Source organism: Topomyia yanbarensis, chromosome 3 (assembly GCF_030247195.1).
Source record: "Topomyia yanbarensis strain Yona2022 chromosome 3, ASM3024719v1, whole genome shotgun sequence".
Classification (NCBI taxonomy): Eukaryota; Metazoa; Arthropoda; class Insecta; order Diptera; family Culicidae; genus Topomyia; species Topomyia yanbarensis.
Genome location: NC_080672.1, coordinates 254649264 through 254670625, shown reverse-complemented (window position 1 = coordinate 254670625; position 21362 = coordinate 254649264). Strand labels below are relative to the sequence as shown.

The 21362-nt window shown below is 39.9% G+C and overlaps 1 protein-coding gene across 1 annotated transcript in view; it reads right to left on the bottom strand.

Moving 5' to 3' along the window:
- The window catches only part of LOC131689293 (uncharacterized), a 186426-nt gene that overhangs the window by 22176 nt on the left and 142888 nt on the right, over positions 1–21362 (bottom strand). Inside the window, exon 6 of the mRNA XM_058974280.1 lies at positions 6526–6606. Coding sequence (XP_058830263.1) covers positions 6526–6606 — 81 coding nt within the window. The remainder of the gene's footprint in view (positions 1–6525; positions 6607–21362) is intronic.

Genomic DNA, 21362 nt, shown 5'->3' with positions numbered 1-21362 from the left:
CGGCAATCCAAAATGCTGAATCCCTAGAAATTCAAATTCAATCTATTTCACGGATTCTCTATGCTGAAAATTAAGCATTTGAAATATAAAAGGGAGCGCAACTATAGAATTTTCAGTATGTCGAGACATATTTGTATGACAACCAAGCATATTTCATCAATAAAATGTACAAATACAGCTCATAGATGGAGCTTCCTAAAAAAATAGCCCATCCAGACAATTCCAGACATTTTCAAAAAATTTACAGATTTTCTGGAAAACCACTTGGCATCCCTGTTTTGAACCATACTATTTTCATTTGATTTAAATAGCAAATATTAAAAAAATGCTGCGTTATGAACTATTCATAAAAACATACTTTCGCGTAGTAAATAAGTAACCATATTGTGATATATTTTTGACCCACCGTTCAAACCAATGCCATCGAAAGCAACCAGCAGGTTTATGATGTACATTAAGTTGCTGAAGGCGCTAAAAGGAAGCCAACATCTCTACAACGGTGATGTAGCTGCTGGCCGTATTCCTACTAAAACTGAATCAATATTTCTATTGAGATGGGGTATTGTTGATGCTCTGAGCAGGTATTACGCCACATGATCAATTGATCATCTGTACCTCCGTCAGTCGTACAGAGGCATCTAGGGAGTGTTATACTGTAACTGCCTAAGGGAAAGAAGGAAGTAAGCTCGTCTCGTTTTTTTTGCTACTTCTCCGTCTTACCGTGGCCATTCATTAGCACAACATACCGGTACGGAAATAAAACAAGTGGAAACAAACATTGAAAGTGAAATCTCTTCAACGCGCCTAATAAGTATGTAAAACAAAATAATAAATATTGACGACCCTCCTATTTGTCTAAGCTATGTTATATTGCGACTATGTAGATCAGTGTGAACGCAAAATAGAAACAACTTTGAATCTAGGTTCTTGGGTGTGATCCCATTGATCCAAAGTTTCTGAAAGGTGATCGAAGTCGGAATCATGATGGGTTTTTAATACGGTACATATGTGATATTGGTTCATCAAAGCAAAATCGATTTGCTTAAATGCGAAAGAAGCGCGAGCCAATTATTCATTGAAACTAATTAGTGCCCAATAATGCAATCCGTGAATAGTATTATATCAATGAACATATTTGAGCGTACTTAAAAGATCCTCCGTTAGTAGTACAGGAATGCAATGTGTATATTCACTATCTCAGATTAGTGTTGAAGAAACCGATTATGACCTTGGAATCGATCAACACGAATTCACCAAAACAAATCACCCTCTAGCATCTTTTGCATCCACAAATTGCTAGCATTTAAATGATAATTTCGACGTTTAACACTACAATTAACACTAGGAGTACAATTTCCACCCTTAAAAACTCGCACTAATATTATAACTAACATGACAGCGAATCATGAAACTTGAGAAAACGCTTATCGAGTTGAGATAGCAAAGATCCCAGGTCCATCGACGCCGGTTAAAAAATACCCGGATCAGCTGAAGGAAATCGATAAGGGTCTTTTCTCAAAGCGTGATCCAACGACATGGAGACTGACACCATACGGTGAGATATAAGGAGAAATCGGCGGAGTTATGTCGGTCTCCAATGTCGAGCTGCTGACAGTGGCGAAGGGTCTAAAGGTGAAGAATTCTGCCAGTCCAGATGGGATATTCATCGTGGTATTGAAAAATATAATGCGGGCATTCTGGGACATGTTAAAGACGGTATGGACGAAATTCCTGGAAGCAGACTACGACCTAAATAGAAGAAAGATCTAGAAGCTGGTATTGCTGCCCATACCAGGGAACATTTGGTCGTTAGACCGGCGTCGGCAGGGTGCTATCAGCCTTCTGTTGTAGTAGCAGAATGAGAAGGTGGCATCGGACGGGCCTCAAAACCCGTCCCGTAAAATTCTTCCAATTCAAGTTGTGACGCGGTCCGTGCCGAGGGAGGAATGGCGGGGGGACCCAACACTTCAAACCTCAGCCTTGCGTAAAACCATGATTGAGATTCGAAGTGATGACAAATGCCAGGCCACGGAAATGAATACTAGGGCGCACCCACAGTATTTTCACCCTTACCCGGGGTTCTGACAGGGTTGGCTTTCTTTCCCTACCTATTCGTGGGAACAAAATAGATTACACTGAGAACACAGTATACATGAGTTTGGAGGAGATGGCGGTGATGGAGGTAGAAGAGGAGAAGGATTGTGCGGAAAACAAACTTGGAGAGCTACTGAAAAGTGGCTCGTTGGATAATGCCGTGTCCTACACTTCGTCCATTCTCAACTCTCCAGCTAGAGACGAGGATTGGACAGTGGTCAAGGAGAATACAGACCAACCCGGCGGAGCAGCTTGTGGATCAGAGGGCACCGAGAATGAAACAAGAGGAACACTGGCAACTCGTTACTTAAGTGGAGCGGCGAAGAAACGGTATGGGTGCCTTCTGACAAACGGCCATTAACCCGCCGAAGCGCTTGAGTTGGCAAAAGTACCAATAGGGAAGGCACGATCCTAGCGATAGCGTTCGACGGATACGAAATCGCCGAACAATAGTGGGAGCCGGTAGGAACCATAACCGAAAAAGATTAAGGGGCAGGATCCAAGACCGATATAAAAAACTAAGTAGCACTCAACCTTCAACGATATGATCAAGTCGAACTCGACCATCATTTCGGTTGGCCACCATGCGAAAGCTCTCAGCCATGAACAATGAAATGCTACTTGATGCGTACTGATCGATAGTGTCATGGAGCAGAGCTCAAGCAATACGAGACCCATGTTTAGGAAGTGCAAATACAAGCAAGGGTATCTCGAAATCGCATGTGCAAACAAGGATACAACTAAGTGGCTGCAAGATGCTATTGAACCCTAGGGAGGCACTCCATTGGAAGCTGTTAAAGCGTTATAGATTGCAAAACAGGCGCTGTACATCGGGTATTTTCTCAACAGTATCGACTAGTTCTATGGGAACATCCTTCGCCTGGTGCAAAATTAGAAGCATAATTTCTGCACAGAGCGCTGGAGGGTCGTGAAACGAAGCACGGTTCTCAAAACGGAAAAGCGCCTGTTGGCGGTAGATGGCGCTAAAGTGAAACTGATAACCTTCCAACACAACTAGCTGAACTAAGTAACTCCGAGAGGTTAGAATACGCCAGTTGAAAAGTGTTCCGGTCTTCGCCGAGCGTGGAAGTTCTAGGCAAGCATGGAGTGAAAAAGTTCCTGAGAGTGGTCCAACGCGAAACACTTCACAACGGACTTCTGATCATAGCAAGCCTGCAGTAACGGTAACGAGTGCATCGGTGGAATCCCATCTCAAGAGCTATACACAAAAGCACCATATTGTATGTGGCTCACGAACTGATACACAAGAAGAGGATTGGAAACCCTCTGTAGACAAAGGTGCGGAAACGGCAAGAGCCGAATCACTTACTGAGTTAAAGAAGCCCACTGGAACGTGAAGCAGCACACAGTATGCGACTAGTTGTCGGCAAAATAAAGGGGACAAAGCATTAGCCCCAAAAGTCGACAGACGATCGCATCTTTCTGTTTCCCCAGCGATACGGATACAGCATTACCTTCTGAAATCGATGCTCTCATAAAGTACTGATGAGAATTTAGTAAAATTTTGCTAACTTACGGCAAAAAATGGTATATCTGTGAGAAGATCGTCAAGGTGATCAATAAAGCAGTTCAAATCATGCCGAACAGTATGAAGAAACAATGTGCATCATCGTCTGGATGATCCCCATCGGCATTACTCTAGCTGAGGATATCGAGTGCTATTAACGGAAGAGAACAATATATGTGACGGGGATGACAAGAGCTGGCTCGATGTGACACCGGATTTGGAATAAAGCAGAGAACGGATGGTGAATCTACTGGCTACTCCCGAATGTCTTGGTGGCCGAATAGAAAGCACGGAGTGATGGACTTTCACCTAGCTTCATTGATGCTTCAGAATGCTTCTTCGTCGGTTCCTTTGCGCACCTTCACCCTACTGTCCGGAGTGTGAGTATGTGGAGTAAACAACGGAATACTTCTCTAGATTCGAGGAAGTACGGATCAAGTTGGCATCTCGAAAAAGAGATTGCAAAGACGAAAGGAAGTGGAACACCGTCTGTAATGTTGTCGCGCAGATACTAGTCGAGTAGGAGAAGAAATCAAAGAATTAGTTAGGGGAACTGGGGGTAAGCCCGACACCCTGGGTAAGCCCGACACCCTGGGTAAGCCCGACACCCCACTACTTTTCCCAGATATCAAATTTTAAATCATGCAATAATGACAGGATATTATTAGTACGATTATTTTAGGCATTTCGATGCACATCGATGCCAAATGGGTTCATTAAACGTCAATAAAATAAACAAAACAAGCGAAAGCAAAGTTGATGCGCTTTTGGATGTTATTTTTAGTTGATACATTTTAAGGTTTTAATAACACAAAAGCTTTGAAAATGGCCATACATTTTTTGTCATACATTCTATTCTACTCCCCATATAGTTATTTGTGTGTATTGAAGATAAGTTTGAGTATTTCAATACTGCTAATTGAGCATTTAACAAAAATGTGCGCTGTTGGGGTAAGATCGACAGTTTTTGGGTGGGGTAAGACCGACACGGTGTTTAGATGATTGGGTTCGTTTTTGATTCTATACAAACGACTGGATATATTTGTTGTGTTCAATTATACTATAATTACGTCATGTTAATAATTGAAATACACGGAAACTTTTTTTTTCATTTATTTATCAGTATTGTTTCAAACCGTAAAAAAAAATTAAGAATTAAATTGAACGTGATTTATAATTATATTACAAAAAGAAACGAAACGTATAATCTAATACGAGATTGTGAAATGATATTGATGAAAAATTTTCATTGACCGTCGGATTGTTGATAAACAGTGTTCTGAAAAATCACAACACGAACCGGAACGCTTACCACGAAGCGTGCGTCACTTCTAAGTGAATGAGTCCTAGTAACAGCGTATATAATTTGCTTGCAGAATAGCTCTTCCTCGTTAGAATGGCTATACAAGTGGCAAAAAAGCTCGAAAGAATTACTTGAGAAAACCCGTACCATAATATAAACCATGCGTTAAACATTATTCATAACACAGCATTCGAATGCTCTTCCTCTTGCTAAGCGATGAAACTACAGAAAGCATGCGTGTGCATCACATATACTTATTTACACATAATTGCACTTCATCACACATACACAATACATTTTTTATGAAAAAAATTGGACAAAAAGAAAGTTCAAAAGGGGGTCGCTCTTGCCCCTTTGGGGTGTCGGTCTTACCCGCATCGTTTTTAAGATGTAATTTTTCTCCATTTTTTTGCAACCACTAATTTTTAATGAATTCAATTTTTTGAAACGCTGAAAAACTTATATTTTGTTAAGAACTACTCAAACAAGGATTATGCACAGAATATACAATTTTAGGAGCGTTGTGGAATTTTAGAAAAATTATTGCGCTTAAGGTGTCGGACTTGCCCCGCGTTCCCCTACCAGTGCTGACAGTTCGAATAAACTTATTCTATAGGTGCCCGTGAATTTACCTAGATCAACCGCAGGTGTCTAGCTCGAGTAGTTCGCGTTGATGCATCGGGTGCAACCGGGAAGCTCATATGTAGGCTAGATCGAGCCGTGGACACAAAATAAAATTGGCTAACCTAGCAAAATGTAAACACAAATGAACACTCCGGATGAACCTATCGTCAATTGACATTTCGACGAGTTTTGATTCGAGCTAATAATGTGGGCCCATTCAATTTTATAAAATAATTTTGATTTGTTATTTTGCGTACAAAAAAAGTGAAAAAAGCTCGATTACGTATCTTTAACGTCAGCTGCATCGGAAAAAATCAAAAACAGCATAGGGCTTAATGACTCAATTCTCCAGTTGGTTCAGCCGAATTTTACACTAAAAGCGGCTCAATACCTTTTTTCATGTCCAAATATATAACATTTAGACAGGAAAATACGTATTTTTTTCGTCTGATAACAGAGTTTTATACATTACATATACATTTGGTGTCTCCTGTAGTATAAAATTCGATTGAACCAATGGGGGAACTTTTCTGCCTGTTGTTACGTCAAGTTGCTGTTTGGAGCGTTAAAGCAATACATCAATTCTATTCGCTAATAAAGAACATCCAATAGTCATGATATGTAAATCAGATAGTGGTTAGTGCAGTCATTAGTATTATCATTGCAAATCGGTCTACTCTTGTCTGGCGACAATAAATAATTACGTAAATAGTAAATAAATAAAATGCCTTTTACATCTTTCGACAAACATATGTTTAGGGCTCAAAAGCCAAATGTCAAAATTCATTTTATGGAGAAATTCTGGAAAAAAACTGTTATTACGAAAGAGAAAACTTTTCTCTTTTGTTTGATATCAATGGCTGCGCTAGGCGATTAACGATTCGTCCGGAATTTCCTTCCAAAGTGAATCTTGACAGTAGGTTTTTAAGCATTAATCATATGTTATATGAGTATCTTAGAGTTTTGAAGTACTTACTGTTGACATATTTGATCGGCGTCCCAACAACACGAAATGCCACACATGGCGTGAAGATGTTCTGATTAGGGAGCATATCATCTGTAAGTAAACCAATAAGATAAGATATTCATTGTGAAATATAACGTCATTGATGGAAGATGACCATAGCAAATCGTCTATAGGAAAAGTGTGCTGATTCTATGGGTCCAGTGAGTTTTTGCTTTTCTCAATTGAAAGGTATTGCAATTGCTCTGAAAACCGACTTTTTAACGAAGGCCCGGAGGGCCGAGTGACATATACCATTCGATTCAGTTCGTCGAGTTCGGCAAATGTCTATGTGTGTATGTATGTATGTGTGTATGTATGTATGTGTGTGTATGTGCGTCTGTGTGTGTATGTGACCAAAAATGTCACTCATTTCTCTCAGAGATGACTGAACCGATTTTGACAAACTTAATCTCAAATGAAAGGTGCAACGTTCCCATAGGCTGCTACTGAATTTCTAATGGATCCGACTTCCGGTTCCGGAATTACAGGGTGGTGAGCACGATCACGCAGAAAATGTCGATTTTAATAAATTCTGTTCACATTGACCACCATCATCGGTTCCGGAAGTATCTATATTCAGAATAACAGTCACCTCGTTTTCTCGGAGATGGCTAAACCGATTCAACTTAGTCTCAAATGAAAGGTATTGCGCCCCCGTAAATGACTATTTAATTTCATCCCGATCCGACTTCCGGTTCTGGAGTTACGGGTTGTGGCGTGCGATCGCATAGCCAATTGCGATTCAAACCGATGCTCCAATGAAAGCAAAAAAGGTAAAAATTTAGCTAAAATGTCTTTCAAACAACTTAAATTTGCAGTTCCAGGTCACCGACGGCCAACCAAACTTTCGTTGACTACATTGACCACCATATACGATTCCGGAAGTGCCCGGGAAAAACCGCCATCTTTCAAAATTAACGAACTCATAACAGTTTCCCGGCAATGGTTGAGCTGATTTTCACAAACTTAGTCCTAAATGATAGCTTTTGTTCTCATGTTAGCTGGCGTCGGCGGTAAAACATGATGATGAGTTATGTTCTACCATAGACCATGCGGTAGACTTGGGTGAAACGCCCAACTCCTACTCTGCAGAAGACAAATAATTCTTCACATTTCCTTTCGATCATGCCCATATGAGCCTGCCTAGTTCTAGTTTTCCGTTCTAAGTTTATAACTGATTAGCTCTAGAATACCTATCCGTCTTTCAATTTCATTGCTTTCGTTTCTCTTAGTCTCAAATTTGCCGAAAATAGCCAACAAAATCGATACAATAAAATTGATCTATATGCTTTGGATTTTTCATGCTTTTACTGTACAAGGGTTTAAAATTTTACCAGGCCTTAGAGGCCAGGCTTGTCTTTTAGCGTTAGGATTTTAGCTTGCCTTCACAAGGGTTAAAATGCATGAAACGTCGAGATTTTATGTTATCTCGAATTTTTTTTTATAAGAATCGACTTTTTGGGACTTAACCGATTTCGCTCCTTTTTTCAATTCAATATTACCGTGACAGTTTTTTTTGCAAAATTTTAGAACTCGAATAATGATTTCTTTTCTTCTATATAGTTGTCAAGTCATGTATAATAAAATTGTAATATATACATTTGAAAGCTTTTAATAAATATAAGCAACTAAAAAATTCTCGTGTTCATGATTGAGAAAGGCACAATTGCACCGCTAGGTGGATTAAAACAGGTTTTTTTTTGTTAGGAGAAACTTTGCACTGCGACCACTATTCAGGTTATCTTTTGTGGCTGCCCCTGTTTGCTCTACATGTTATAAATTGCCCGAATCCTATGTAGTTGGAAGCGAGTTGTTTGTTTGTTCACACGTGTCGTCCCAATCGGGTAGTACATTATTAATGTAGCTGAGGAGACGTCATAAGATACCTTCTGAAGTATCGCTCCCTTCGAAGAAATAGTACTGCACACTGGCTGAGAATATGTTCCGAGCTCTCGGGCTCGTAGTTACAAAATCAACAAATGTCATCTTGACTTTTGCCAATTTTTTCAGATGCTACTTAGCAGGACAATGTCTCGTAAATAAACCTGTGATTATACGTAAGTCTTCACGTTTTAGATCCATTAGTTTTTTGGCTCTCGTTGTATCTGGATGTATTAATTTCTTAGTTTGTCGGGCGTCTTCTACGTTACGCCAGTCGTTTAGTAGTTGGTCTATTGCCCAAGCCGAAAGTTCTAGTTTAATGGCACAAGTAGATATACTTAGAAATGGTTCTGGTCCAACAAACATGTTTGATGAACGATGAACCACACCTGGCTAATTCGTCGGTCACTTCGTTACCATAGATTCCTTGGTGGCCAGGTACCAGAATATCATTACTTTATTCCGAGTTGCCAGTTATTGTAAAGATGTGATGCACTCCCAAACCAGTTTGGACTCACATTTCGACGACCTCAATGCTGTTTGGCTGTCCGAGAAGATTGCGATTTTTGCATGTCTGTAGTTTCGTTTCCTACAGACCTCCGAGCAGGTGTATATTGCATATACCTCTGCCTGAAAAACTGTAGGCCACTTTCCCATTGATATCGCTTCTTTAATTCTTGGGCCGTAGACTCCCGAGCCAGTCAGCTCACCTATTTTAGAACCATCCGTATAGAATGATATTGTACCTTGAGGCAGTATAGGACCCCCTACATCCCACATCTGACGATCCACTATGTGGACCTCATATGAGATATCGGAGTTCGGTTTAGCCTCCATTTATCCAGTGAGTTAGTGCGGTGTCTACGATATCTGTCAACACGTTGACTGGATTGGTAGGGTGACACTTGATTCATAGTAGGCTACCCGAACTCTAGTTGTGGAGCGAAAGTGCGTCGCCGTACGCTTACTGAAAGTCGTCAATTGTATCGTCGGTAACGTCCACAGAAAGCTTGTACTCGGTGTGTAAAAATAGCCTGCTCATGACTTCTAAACGAAAGCAAATCGTGTCTATTCATCTCGGTAGCTGAGCGCTGATAATGCAAAATCATTTCAGAGAAAATCTTCGTGTCGCCCACGATCAGCGTAATCTTTAGCCATCGTCATGCATCAAAATACAACGGAATCCGCTTTATTCGATGAGAGAAATTACTTGTTGCCCATTAGACGCCCCCTTGATTTTCCATGGAGTATGAAGGAGCACCTGATTCGAATAGAAGCTGCAGAAAAAAGAACTTCTTAATTCCAGAAAGCCGATTTTCGCCTCAATAATGTTTATGGGATAACATAAAACATCGACGTTTTTTTATGAGATCGTCGAAATTTCACCCTCGTTTGTCGCCCGCGAGTTAACCCCGTTAACCTGACAGACCTGTCTGCTCCATCATAATCTGATAATACAGGCAAACCCTCCCCGCATCAATATAGCATAGCTGAGAAGCTACCATTTTCTGCAAGCCAAAGGTTACGGCACAAAATAAATCTGTCAATTAATGGCCTTCATTGATCGTTCTCTGGCTCCGCAGACACATGCTTGCGAGCAGGTTTTCAGTGTAGCTGATGTAGAATCGAGAAAAAGTACATAAATAATCCTGCTAATAATAAACCAATTCAATTTATGAGGTATCAATTATGGACTTCTTCAAATTGAAAAAAAAAACTGTAATTTATATTAATGACTCCGGGTAGCCTGACGCCGTTGCTGACCTGCCACAAGGTTTAGGGGTGTGTCAGAGTAAAAAGGGAACCTAAATTCAGGAACCGTCTTGTTTTGCCCACGGGGAACCATACACAGTGGCGTCGAAATAGGTGTTCCCCGTAGATAAATTTAAATTGACTCCAAATAAATGGATCACGATCAGCTCCGAGAGCTCATATGGACTGCATTACGATCGACCGGTTACCCCGTTCAGTCTCAGAATCGTGTTTCCGCAACTATGCCTCCTACGGAAACGGCAGCGATGGGACTTAATGGGTTATGGTAGACAAACCACCGTTGATAATGAATAGAGCAAAATGAATACACTCGCCTAAACGAAAGGAAGTGCATTAATTCTTACGTTTAGATCTGGATCAGCTGTAGGCCTGCTCGTCCCGCAATTCCCGATACTGTTGGAAAATTGATTGCATTTTAGAGATGTACGCCCACAGAGCAGCAGTAAATTTGCATTTGCACTGTTTCAGCACACTTCGTTACCAGGGAATCGGGAGTTGAGCAGCAGTAGCACAGCTGTGCCGTTCAGCGCGTTCTGTTTATTGGTTCAACCCTTTTAACACCATTTCGAAATAGAAGCGTGAAAAAATAGAGGATGATTCGATCGCTGGGATACTCCCCTGGTAATCAATGAGCAAGAAAAATGCACCTTAACCTACGGAAGTTCCATTATTGGCTGCACAAACGAGCAGCCGCTGGTGCTGAAAGAAGCTTTTGCTACAGTTTTGAAGCCAGCGTGACCGACCGAAGGTTAACAGCTTACTATTAGCACTCAAATCAGTTTAAATAACACTTAAAATCTGTTTCTAGCCATCTGTACAAAGCTTATTAGAGGCACTTGCCAAATCAAAGTGCTGATTGCTGACAAGAAGCATTAAAATAGTTTTTGTATGCAAATTTTCGACGGTTGGGATGCGCTCGAAATCGGTGTAGTCATTTGTTTTGTTCACACTGATTTTACCAAGAAAGTTGGCGTTAAATAACAGATTGAAAAAATAAACGGACACGATGGCTTGGCTGTAGATCTGTATTCAATTGATCCTACTTCGAACCAACTGGATTCAAAGACCGTAAGCGGACTGTACATGTTTTAGGAATTTGGTGTGTAAACTACCGAACACATTATTTATTTTCAGCAAGGAATCCACTATCCAAAAACATTTGTTTTGACCTGGCCAGTGCATCGCATTAATCATTCCATAATTGGAGCTCATTGGGCCTATTTCATTAAAGCAATCAAACCGAAATTTACGATCACCGATTAATGCAAGATTTTCACGCTATTATTTCCTTCAGCCTCACATGATCGATTCCTAATTATCGGCTTATTGTTCAAGCGATGCCGCACGTGAAACCTGCCTCGAATGGCTTGTCCGGTCCCTCATTAGGAAGAAATTGTATACCAATTTTACGATTAAATTTATTAGCTTCTTGTTTTCCAGAACGTAATCAGCTAGCTAACTGCGTCTATAAAATAGTGATCTTATTATGGGCTTAAAAACAGTTGAATCGTGTGAGGGAAAACTGCGCCTACCCTTACGGTTAAATATCCGGTGCAGCGTGATGGATGGAGTGGATTCCAGTTCAACTATGATTAGGCCTATTTCAACATCATCATTCGTCATTATAGCACTGCCGTTTCTGTCGTTACAGCTCCGCTGTCAACACGTCATGGTGCAGAAAAAGGCGCCCGCCTGTATCACAGAGTAGCCAGTGCAAAAGAACTTTCCCTGGAACGTGGGTAGCCACTTGAATGAAATTAAATGGATCATAACAACTATGATATGCGAGATCTTGTGAACGACCATTGAATCGAGTAGCAACCGATGTCAGGTGTAGTGTCGGGCTGTGAATGAAGTCACTATTCAATGGATAGCTTTTATGACACCATCAAACAGCATTTATCGTCACCCCGCAGTCAGTCGTTGGCGATGGTTGCTTTGATCATTCTCGGTGATTTCACGCCTTCCGATTATCTTGAAATTCCGCTTGGATAATAAACTTGTAAACATGGATTACTTACCTACTATTGCTAGACAGTTCGTTCCAATTCATTTCAATTAAGTGCATTGGATGAATGAAATATGATTACGTCTGGGGTAGTGAGTGAAGTGGTAGAAAAGTTGATTCTGTATATCGTTTTAGTTTGTACAAGCTATGATTGAGGAGGTTCATTTCGGAAACTACTAGGGATGTGATTTTTTCAGGAATTGGGAATCAGTAGCGACGGCTCAAATGGTACGTTCCCCATGTTGATCGGAGATTTGTGCCTTGCTAAGTTTTGCTTTTCATCATTTCCCTGATGGGAAGGATTGGGGGAGTGGTAAGGAAAATAATGACAAAGAACAAATTATACAGTGCATTCTGCACTCCCGGCAGGATGCTGAACGATCTGCAGATGCTACAGTAGCAGAAATTAAACTTCCAACCTCCGGAGGGATTTAGATTTTTTATTTAAACAGTGAGCGGATATATCAATACCCCGAGGGGATTATCAGATAACAGAACTTCAACACCCCCAAAGAGATATTGTAATTCAAATACGGCTTACACAATAGCTCTTTACCACACTGGGTTAGAAACAATAGCATAACTTTGAGTTTCAGCTCAACTCAGCTGTATATAGAATCATCTATGTATGGAGAACCAAAAATCCGAATGCGTAGTAGCATTACTGCAGGGCATTTACATATCAAATGATATGAAGTTCCTTAATCGCATTCACAAAGATCACATGAATCACGGTGCTACAGTGATTTTGTACTTTTCAAGAGATCTAGTATAGATTGTAGATCTCATCAAATGCAATACAAAACAATGTATGAAAAATGTTGTATACCCTCAAAATCTTGATTTATAGCAAAAAAAACGATTTTTCGATACTTTCCGCACTATTTTTTTGCGTTATCATTTTTCAACCGCTATATAATTTTTTGAGTGTTTTGGAAAGAAGAAGAAATTTCCATTCTAACGGTATGCTATGCCATGTTCTTTTGTAAAACGTACTATGCGGTTTTGGGACAACAATATGAAAGCTATCATTATTGTGTTATTTTTTCAATAAAAATATGAAAATAGCTCAACATTTTTATTAGAAAATGTCTTTGTTTTAATAAATATTTGAGGAGAGCATTTAATTCCGAATCCAATGACCTATTTCTGATCAAAATAGGTTGAAAAATGGCTGAGTTATTAATTTTTTTTTCTAAATTTCACATTGCTCGCATGAACTCTTAAGGGGTTAGTGAGGTATTGTCTCGCAATAATATAAGATGCTATAATTATATCGTCCGTTATTTTATTCACTTTCACGTTCAAAGTTCACACACATACTTTTGAATGTATACGTAATCAAGCAAAAAAGATCGTTCCTTTGAAAATTTTATATTGGACCGTCCCCTTAAAAGTTCAAGCGAGTAACTTTCTAATTTGGAAAAAAATTCATAACTCTGCCATTTTTCAACCGATTTCGGTCATAAATAAGTCGTTGGATACGGAATGAAATGTTCTCCTTAAATTCTTATTAAAACAAAGACGCTTTCTAATACAAATGTTGAGCAATTTTAATATTTTTAATAAAAAATAGCAAAATAATGGTAATTTTCATATTGTTGTTTCGAAACCGCATAGTACTTTTAACAAAAGAATATAACATAGCATATCGTTGGAAAGTTCATTTCTTCTTCTTTCCAAAGCATTTATTTTTTTTAAATCGGTTGAAAAATGAAAGCGAAAAAAAAATTTAGGGCCAAAAGTTCCGGAAAATCGTTTTTTTTTTCAATAAATCAATATTTTGAGGGTATATTAAATTGATCAAACATGGTTTTGTGTTGTATTTGACCAGGTATACAATCTCTACTATATCACTTTCAAAGTACCGTAAACCGGGGTGACATTGATCACTTTTCGAAGTAATCATTGCATATTTTTAGACGCAACACATTTTTTTCAAGTTTAATATTTTTAAACCATGTACTGATGTAAGGAGAACAAGACTGGATGATTTTACCTAAAATTGTCCGCTTACAGCTATTTTTCCAAAAATGATTTCAAGTTGATGTCCGTTTTCGTATTCCGGGGTGACTTTGATAACCTGCATGTTCACTCACATTAAATTATTGATGTCAATGTTTTTCATTCAAATGTTTGTTTAAACTAATTCTGGAAAGATGCTCATTGTTAAATAGGTGTTAATTGGTATTATACAAAGTATTCAATGTACTGTAAAATTCGAGTAACCAAAATTCGTATAATTTGTGTCTAACTAGAATAAAAGATTCTGAAAACCTTTAAAACTGCCAAAATTGTTTTATTTCAGTGCTTTATCAATGTACAAAATGTTTCATCCATTTTAACACGTTGGAATATTGAACAATAAAAAAAGTTGCGAGTTTTAGCTTAAAAAAAATTGAAATAATTGCCAACTAGTTTCACAAAAAAATGTATTTAAAATAAATAAACTCTTAAAAGTAAATTTGGTACATCCCACTCTAAAGGAAAATAAAATCTCGCTTGTAATTTATTACTCTTGCTCAAATCTGAGATTTATTTGTTTCATAAAAAATAGACACTTTATGAAGCTTCGTAAAAATAAGGTAAAGTAAAATTTCGGTTTTGTGTAGTTTTTGTACCCAAAAACCGAACAAAATACTCAAAAAGTATAACAAACCATAAGTTTAGAGTAAAAATCATTTCAAACTAAAATGATTCGGTAGACTAATCTGGTTTAATAAGCGATCTACGAAAAAAGTTTCGAGTGATCAAAGTCACCCCGATGATCAAAGTCACCCCGGTTTACGGTACATTCAATTATTTTTATTTTGTAGCGCCGTGTATTACTCAGCACGTTAAATAGTAGTTATGTGATATTTGTGTTTGCAATGTCCAGTCAGTGCCTACTCATTTAAAATAAAAATTGCCATCATTCACGAAAAATTCCACTATTTTATGAGTGAAAAACCCCCTTAATCAAAAAAAAAAAAACATCTCGAAAACTCAACGTGGGGGTTAGATATTTTCTACATAGAATGAGAAAGCAAAACTTGAAATAAAGCGGTTAAGTAGTTTTTGAATGGCAGTTAACACCGCAAATCGTGTTTTTCCAGAGACGTTCTATAAAAAGATTCATCACCGAGTCGCTCGTCGATATTTTTGCATGAAAACATTACAGAATGTTATTGAAATGATGCATTATAATGCACAAAAGTTTTGGTCAATTCGTTTCACCCAAAGTTGTAAAATGAATTCGCAACAAAAAGTGATTTTTTCTTACTGAAACCCTTAATCCCCTTAAGCTCATTAGGTTTCAACAAAACATCGGCAACAAGTTTCTGTAGAAGTAGTGACAGCACACCACCTTGAGGGCATCCGCAAACGCTCAGTTTTCTTATCTCTAATTGTCTTAACCTTTCGGAAGTCGCGCTAGTGCATGGAGTGCACGCTGCTCTGAAAATCTAGCGAAATCGTCTTAGCGCACCAGTGGCTGCTTGTTCAGTGGAACATTTGCGCGATTTCCGGAGGGTTAAGGATGAGTACAGATGTCAGCTGCTCAGCATTGCGTGTATCCAGTTCGTGATGTATGAAGGTACTCCATGACCTCATTCTGCTTCCAAAATGGATTTGAAGGACACGTTGTCAAACGTACCATCAATATCAAGGAAAACTCCTAATCTTGATTGCTTATGCGAAAAATCTTTTTCAATATTATACGTAGCATTGTGTAACAGGGTGGTAGTAGATTTACTCTGCTGATATGCATGTTGCCTTGCATGCAGCGTGTGCTCACTTAAGCTTTCATCTCGAATGTAGTGGCCGATTAAACGTTCCACAGATTTGAGAAGGAAGGAGGTCAGACTGATCAAAGCGCTTTGCCTCCTCATAAGTGACGCGGCCACCTTTAGGAATGAATTTTACAGTTATTTCCCGCTACGTTAATGGAATGTGGCCTGTTGCAAGAGTACAAGTAAGAACTTTTTTTTTAAATATACTTGAAGTGTTCACATAATCTTTGAAGTAGAACTGGAATGATTCCTTCTTTTCCCGGAGTCATCAGTGATGGCTCCGTGCAGGCCGCAAAGTGTGTCGAAAAGACAGTTGAGTGCTACCTTCGGGTTTAACCTGGAGATTCCGGTTTTTGGAGACGATCTCTGGGCCTACGGGTTTTACATCAATTGCTCCAGGTTTAGTGAGACGATGCATAGTTTTAACTGATTGTTTTTAACGAGTTTTTCTGGTGGTAATGTTGGCTGTATCTGCAGCGGTCTTCAACTGTTGACCAAAGAGAAAAGCTTCGCTGCTTTGTTGGAACCTCTCTAACGACTGTGATGACGAATAACCGAATTTGGGCCCAGCAAAAATTCCGCAAGACATCGCAGTGTGCTTTTCAGACGTAGCCGCTTTCCTGCCTGCTCCACTCTATTCCTCGCGTTAGCTTGGCAGAGGGCAATCTTTGTTCAGCGTATCCTCCACAGCGAGAGTGGCAGGCGTTTTTGTTTTTTTTTTGCGTTAGCCGGGGAGTTGAAATATTTATTTATTTATCGCATACATTAACAGGCCGCACTCGGCCCCAACGATGGAAGCTTAAACTAATTACATTTAAAAAACTGCAGGAATCGCTTTCTTAAAGATATCCGAGACAAATGAAAGTCGAACAGGTGCGACACACGATTGAAGAGGCGTTGTAGTCCCGTGATAGCGGCATTAGCTGTTTGAATAGTTCGTCGAAACAGTACTCTCAGAAGAACGTTTCCGCGTAACGTTCTGGACCTTGCTTGGATGTTGACTCGCTCTAGTAAATCTGGAGAAGCGATGCGTCCTGACAGAAGATCAGAGATGAATAAGGCTCTTGCAGTTTCTCTACGACACTAAAGGGTATCGAGCTGGATGAGTTGACACCGACTCTCGTAGCTTGGTAGACGAACAGGATCGCGTCAAGGCAGGCGTCGAAGAGCATACCGTATAAATTTTCGTTGAACGCCTTAAATCCGATCGCTGCTGTTCGTGTAATTCGGGTTCCAGACTGCCGAACAATACTCAAGCGTGGAGCGCACTAAAGAGCAGTAGAGGCTTTTGAGACAATAAATGTCTGTGAAGGAGCCGTACGGAAAATGAAGCTCAAGCTTCGCGATGCTTTACCAACAACATACGAAATGTGATTCTTAAAAGTAAGTTTCGAATCTAACAGCACTCCAAGACCCTGAACGCAGCTCACCCGGGAAACAAGAGCTCCAGACAAGTTATATTTAAACTCAATGGGATCTTTTTTTCTGGAGAACGATATCACAGAACATTTCGCCGGATTCAGAATCATTCGGTTGCTTTCACACCATTTGCTGAAAGTGTCAAATTGCTGCTGCAAATAAATTGCGTCCGTTCGGCTCTTAATTCTGTTGAAAATTTTTAGGTCATCTGCAACCGTGGCCCTTTCAGCTGATAGTTTACATCGTTGAAATAGAGAGTGAATATGAATGGTCCGAGATGACTTCCTTGCGGAATACCAGACGTTGCGGAGAACAGTTCGGAGTATGCATCACCTATGCTCACACTCAGTTGACGGCCAACGAGATAGAATTGGAACCATCGCAAAAGTGATCCACTGAAGCCAAGTTTTTCCAATTAAGCGATTGCGATATCGAGATTGAATTTGTCGAAAGCTGCAGATAAGTCAGTATATATAACATCAGTTTGTTGATTCGCATCGAACCCTTCGGACACAAAAGAGGTTAGAGATAGCAGATTCGTCGACGTCGATCGATTCGGCATGAATCCGTGTTGGTCTTTAGAAATATATTTCTTACAGTGAAAAAACACTGACTCCACCAAGACTAACTCAAAGAGCTTGGAAATGGCACAGAGTGCAGAAATTCCTCGATAATTGTCAATTTTCCTCTTATCATCTTTTTTGTGGACAGGAAAGATGAAAGCTGCTTTCCACAATTGAGGAAAACTCGCGGTTGTCAGTGACATTTTGAATAGTTGACAGAGTGGTTCCACCAAACCAGGTATAATTTTTTTCAAAAACACAGCAGGGACACCATCTGGCCCGGGTGATGACGATGCTTTAAGCTTGGATGCTGCTGATACAATATCCGAGTGCTCCACACGAATCTCACTCACTGACCGTTCGAGTTGGGCCACGCCGCTAGCTGCAACGTCAATCTGCTGCGAGGACAGTGTCTCACTGACGAACACTCTCGCAAATTTAGAGGCGAGCAATTTGCATATGGCTTGTGAATCATGCCCAGCTTCACCATTCAAAAACAGGCGAGCCGGTTTCTTTCCGCTGCTCATTGACGTATCTCCAAAACGATTTAGGATCCGACTTAAGCTTACGTTGCATTTTTCGTTGATAGTTTGAAAAACAAAAACTGTTCAGTTTTTTAAAATCGTTATTGAGCCTTACATAATAAGCTCTCAGTGACAAGGTACGGCGTTTGGTAAACTGTCGTAATGCTGCTCTTTTTGCAGTTTTTAGCTGACGTAACTCGGCTGTCTGCCAGGGGGATTGATCACTTCGTTGATTACACTTTGGGACATGACGATCGATAAGGTAGCTCATTATATGGCAGGCGTAGAAGCTTTTCCGATATGCATCCACGGTTTCACCACAAGGATTTTATCACTACCGACGACACTTTGGGAGAACAAACGCACGACCAAGAATCACAAGTTATGAGTCAATTGATCAATAACTGCAGCTTAGGCGAGGGCACAAACTCTATTCCAAATGAAAAATTACTGAATATGCACAAAAAAAACGATCCAAAATACGAGAACGAAAATAAACAAACTGATTCACAGCAGTGTTACCAGAATATTACACCCAAATAAATCGACAAAATGGTTTACAAACGCCAAAAATTGGCAGCTTAATGAAAAAAGCTTAGAACAGTGGTGTGCCAAAATAAGCACTAAACGATAAATGTGAGTCAGTGACGGATCGAGGGGGAACGTTCTGACCCCCCTCCGATTTCTTCAGCTTGTTGAGAAATTTTAAAATAGTTTTTAATTAAACTCGCTCTGAACTCCAAATCATTCCGAACCAAATTCGACCACCAAAACTGAATTTAATTCAATGAGTTTATTACATATTACGTATTATACAATGGTAATGGATACATTGACTAGGTTACAAAAAGAATTAAAGACTTTATACTTGTCTCATTTCAAATCAGCAGGTCGGTCTGGTTTCAACGAATACCCGTTCTTCTATAAAAGCCTTCTCCCAGGTTAATAAACATCTCCGGGTGAAAGCCTCACCGGTGGTGGCAACTCTACCACGTACCCTTCATGACTTTTGTTGTCGATTAATTGATATCAGCTAGTCGATTTACTCGATTTTACTCGATAACTTATAATCGATTATTGGTTTTTCGATTATTTTAGAGATTAATCGTTTATTTACATTAATCGAGTAAAAAATACACCACTAAGCAAGTTGGTCGTTTAGGTATAAAACCGTGTTGGTCGTCTGCAATGTAGTGTTGGCAGTGAAGGAAAATAGGGTCTAAAAAACCAGCTCAAATAGTTTGGATACCCCACTTAAACACGAAATTCCTCGATAATTATCAACATTCGATTTTTCCCCTTTTATGAACAAAACACATGTGAGCAGCTCTCCAACAAGTAGGAAAGTGTCTGCAAAGCTCACTCCTAGGTTACCAGCGAGTACAAGATGTAGTGGGGGATGATGACGCACATGCTGGACTGATGGACCGCACTTACAAAGTAGAGGTCCAATGTACGTCCGTTTTCGTTGATGGCATTTGTCGAAGAGTTGCGCCGCTGTAGCTTTCCAGAATACAACTGGGATTGTTGATATCCAATCATAGAAATCCATTACTTGCTTGGCACCACGTCAAGCCAGGTAAGCTGTAGTAGCCCAGTATAACAACATCATTAGTTAGGGCGACGATCGAGGCGATGAAGGAAACAGAGGAAGCTTCGTAGCTCGCCCACCAGTCATCGTTGATCGTTCGGGATTTTAGAATATGGTGAACGGCGATAAGCACACCACCATTCTGGTAGTAAATGTCGATGTTGTTAGAGGATGGATCAGGTTTATCAGAGCATGAAGCCGGTACCGTTACCGTTTTGAACGCGTTGGAAGATCCTTTCGTCAATCCCACGAATAAGATCGAAACGGCTGACGGTAGCTTGGTCGACTGTAGTGGGAGATTCAAGGCAACCCGAATCAATTGCTTCGCACCACAGAATACAACGATCGTCAAGGGCGAGAAAAATGGTTAACATCTGGTCGCAAGAGGCAAACTACTGGAAGCGAAGAATGCACCAGCGCCTGAAGTGTTCGGAGCAGAGCTGCACTTGCCATTTGTTGAGGTTTGGAAGACCTTTTCACCCATCCCGCACACATGACCAGTATGCGTTGAACCCCGATGGCGCGATGCGGACAACAAGAATGGAACAGTAGCAGTTTACGGCGAGAGTCAGACAGAGATCAAGAAGCGTGAAACGGTTCAGCCGTAGTAACGTTACGATTTGTATAACAACCAGAGTCGAAAAATGTTTTTTTCCTTTACCAAAATCTGACGAAAATGACGAGCGAGCGATGCTACTTTCTAAACCACTAGAAAATGAGACAACGGCCTACGACAAAGCATGCGGGTAAATTCAATTTCATTATTTCTTCCACACATTCGTTTTCGCTTCGAAATTGAGAACGACATTAGTCTCTTTGATATTGCACATAGCGCTGGCCAAACGAAAAGAAACTAGTAACGATATTTATTTGTCGTTGTTCGATTTGGGAGAATTACAAGCTAGCGATGATATTGGACGACTGAAGCACTATTGGTGTGCATATTTCCTGTGTTTGCGGCGTTCTAGTTGCATTTTATGATGCACATTGCTATAATTTCATTTAATGAAAATTAAAATAAAAATCAAAATTACTGATTTGAAATTAAAACGAGATTGAATTTTCGTATTGTCATAGGAAAACGAAAGTCGCTACTTCTGCTACTCGCTTCCATAGAATCGAAAGAAGAAGGGGCGTTGTCTTTATTGTATTGCTTTGTGTGAATTTAGTAACGAAGGAGGCAGCGAAAAGACGAAGGTGAATTCAGTGAATTTCATCGTTCATTGGATGGGTATGAGAATTTTAGGCCCTGATAATAACTGCCGAGAATGGCGGCTT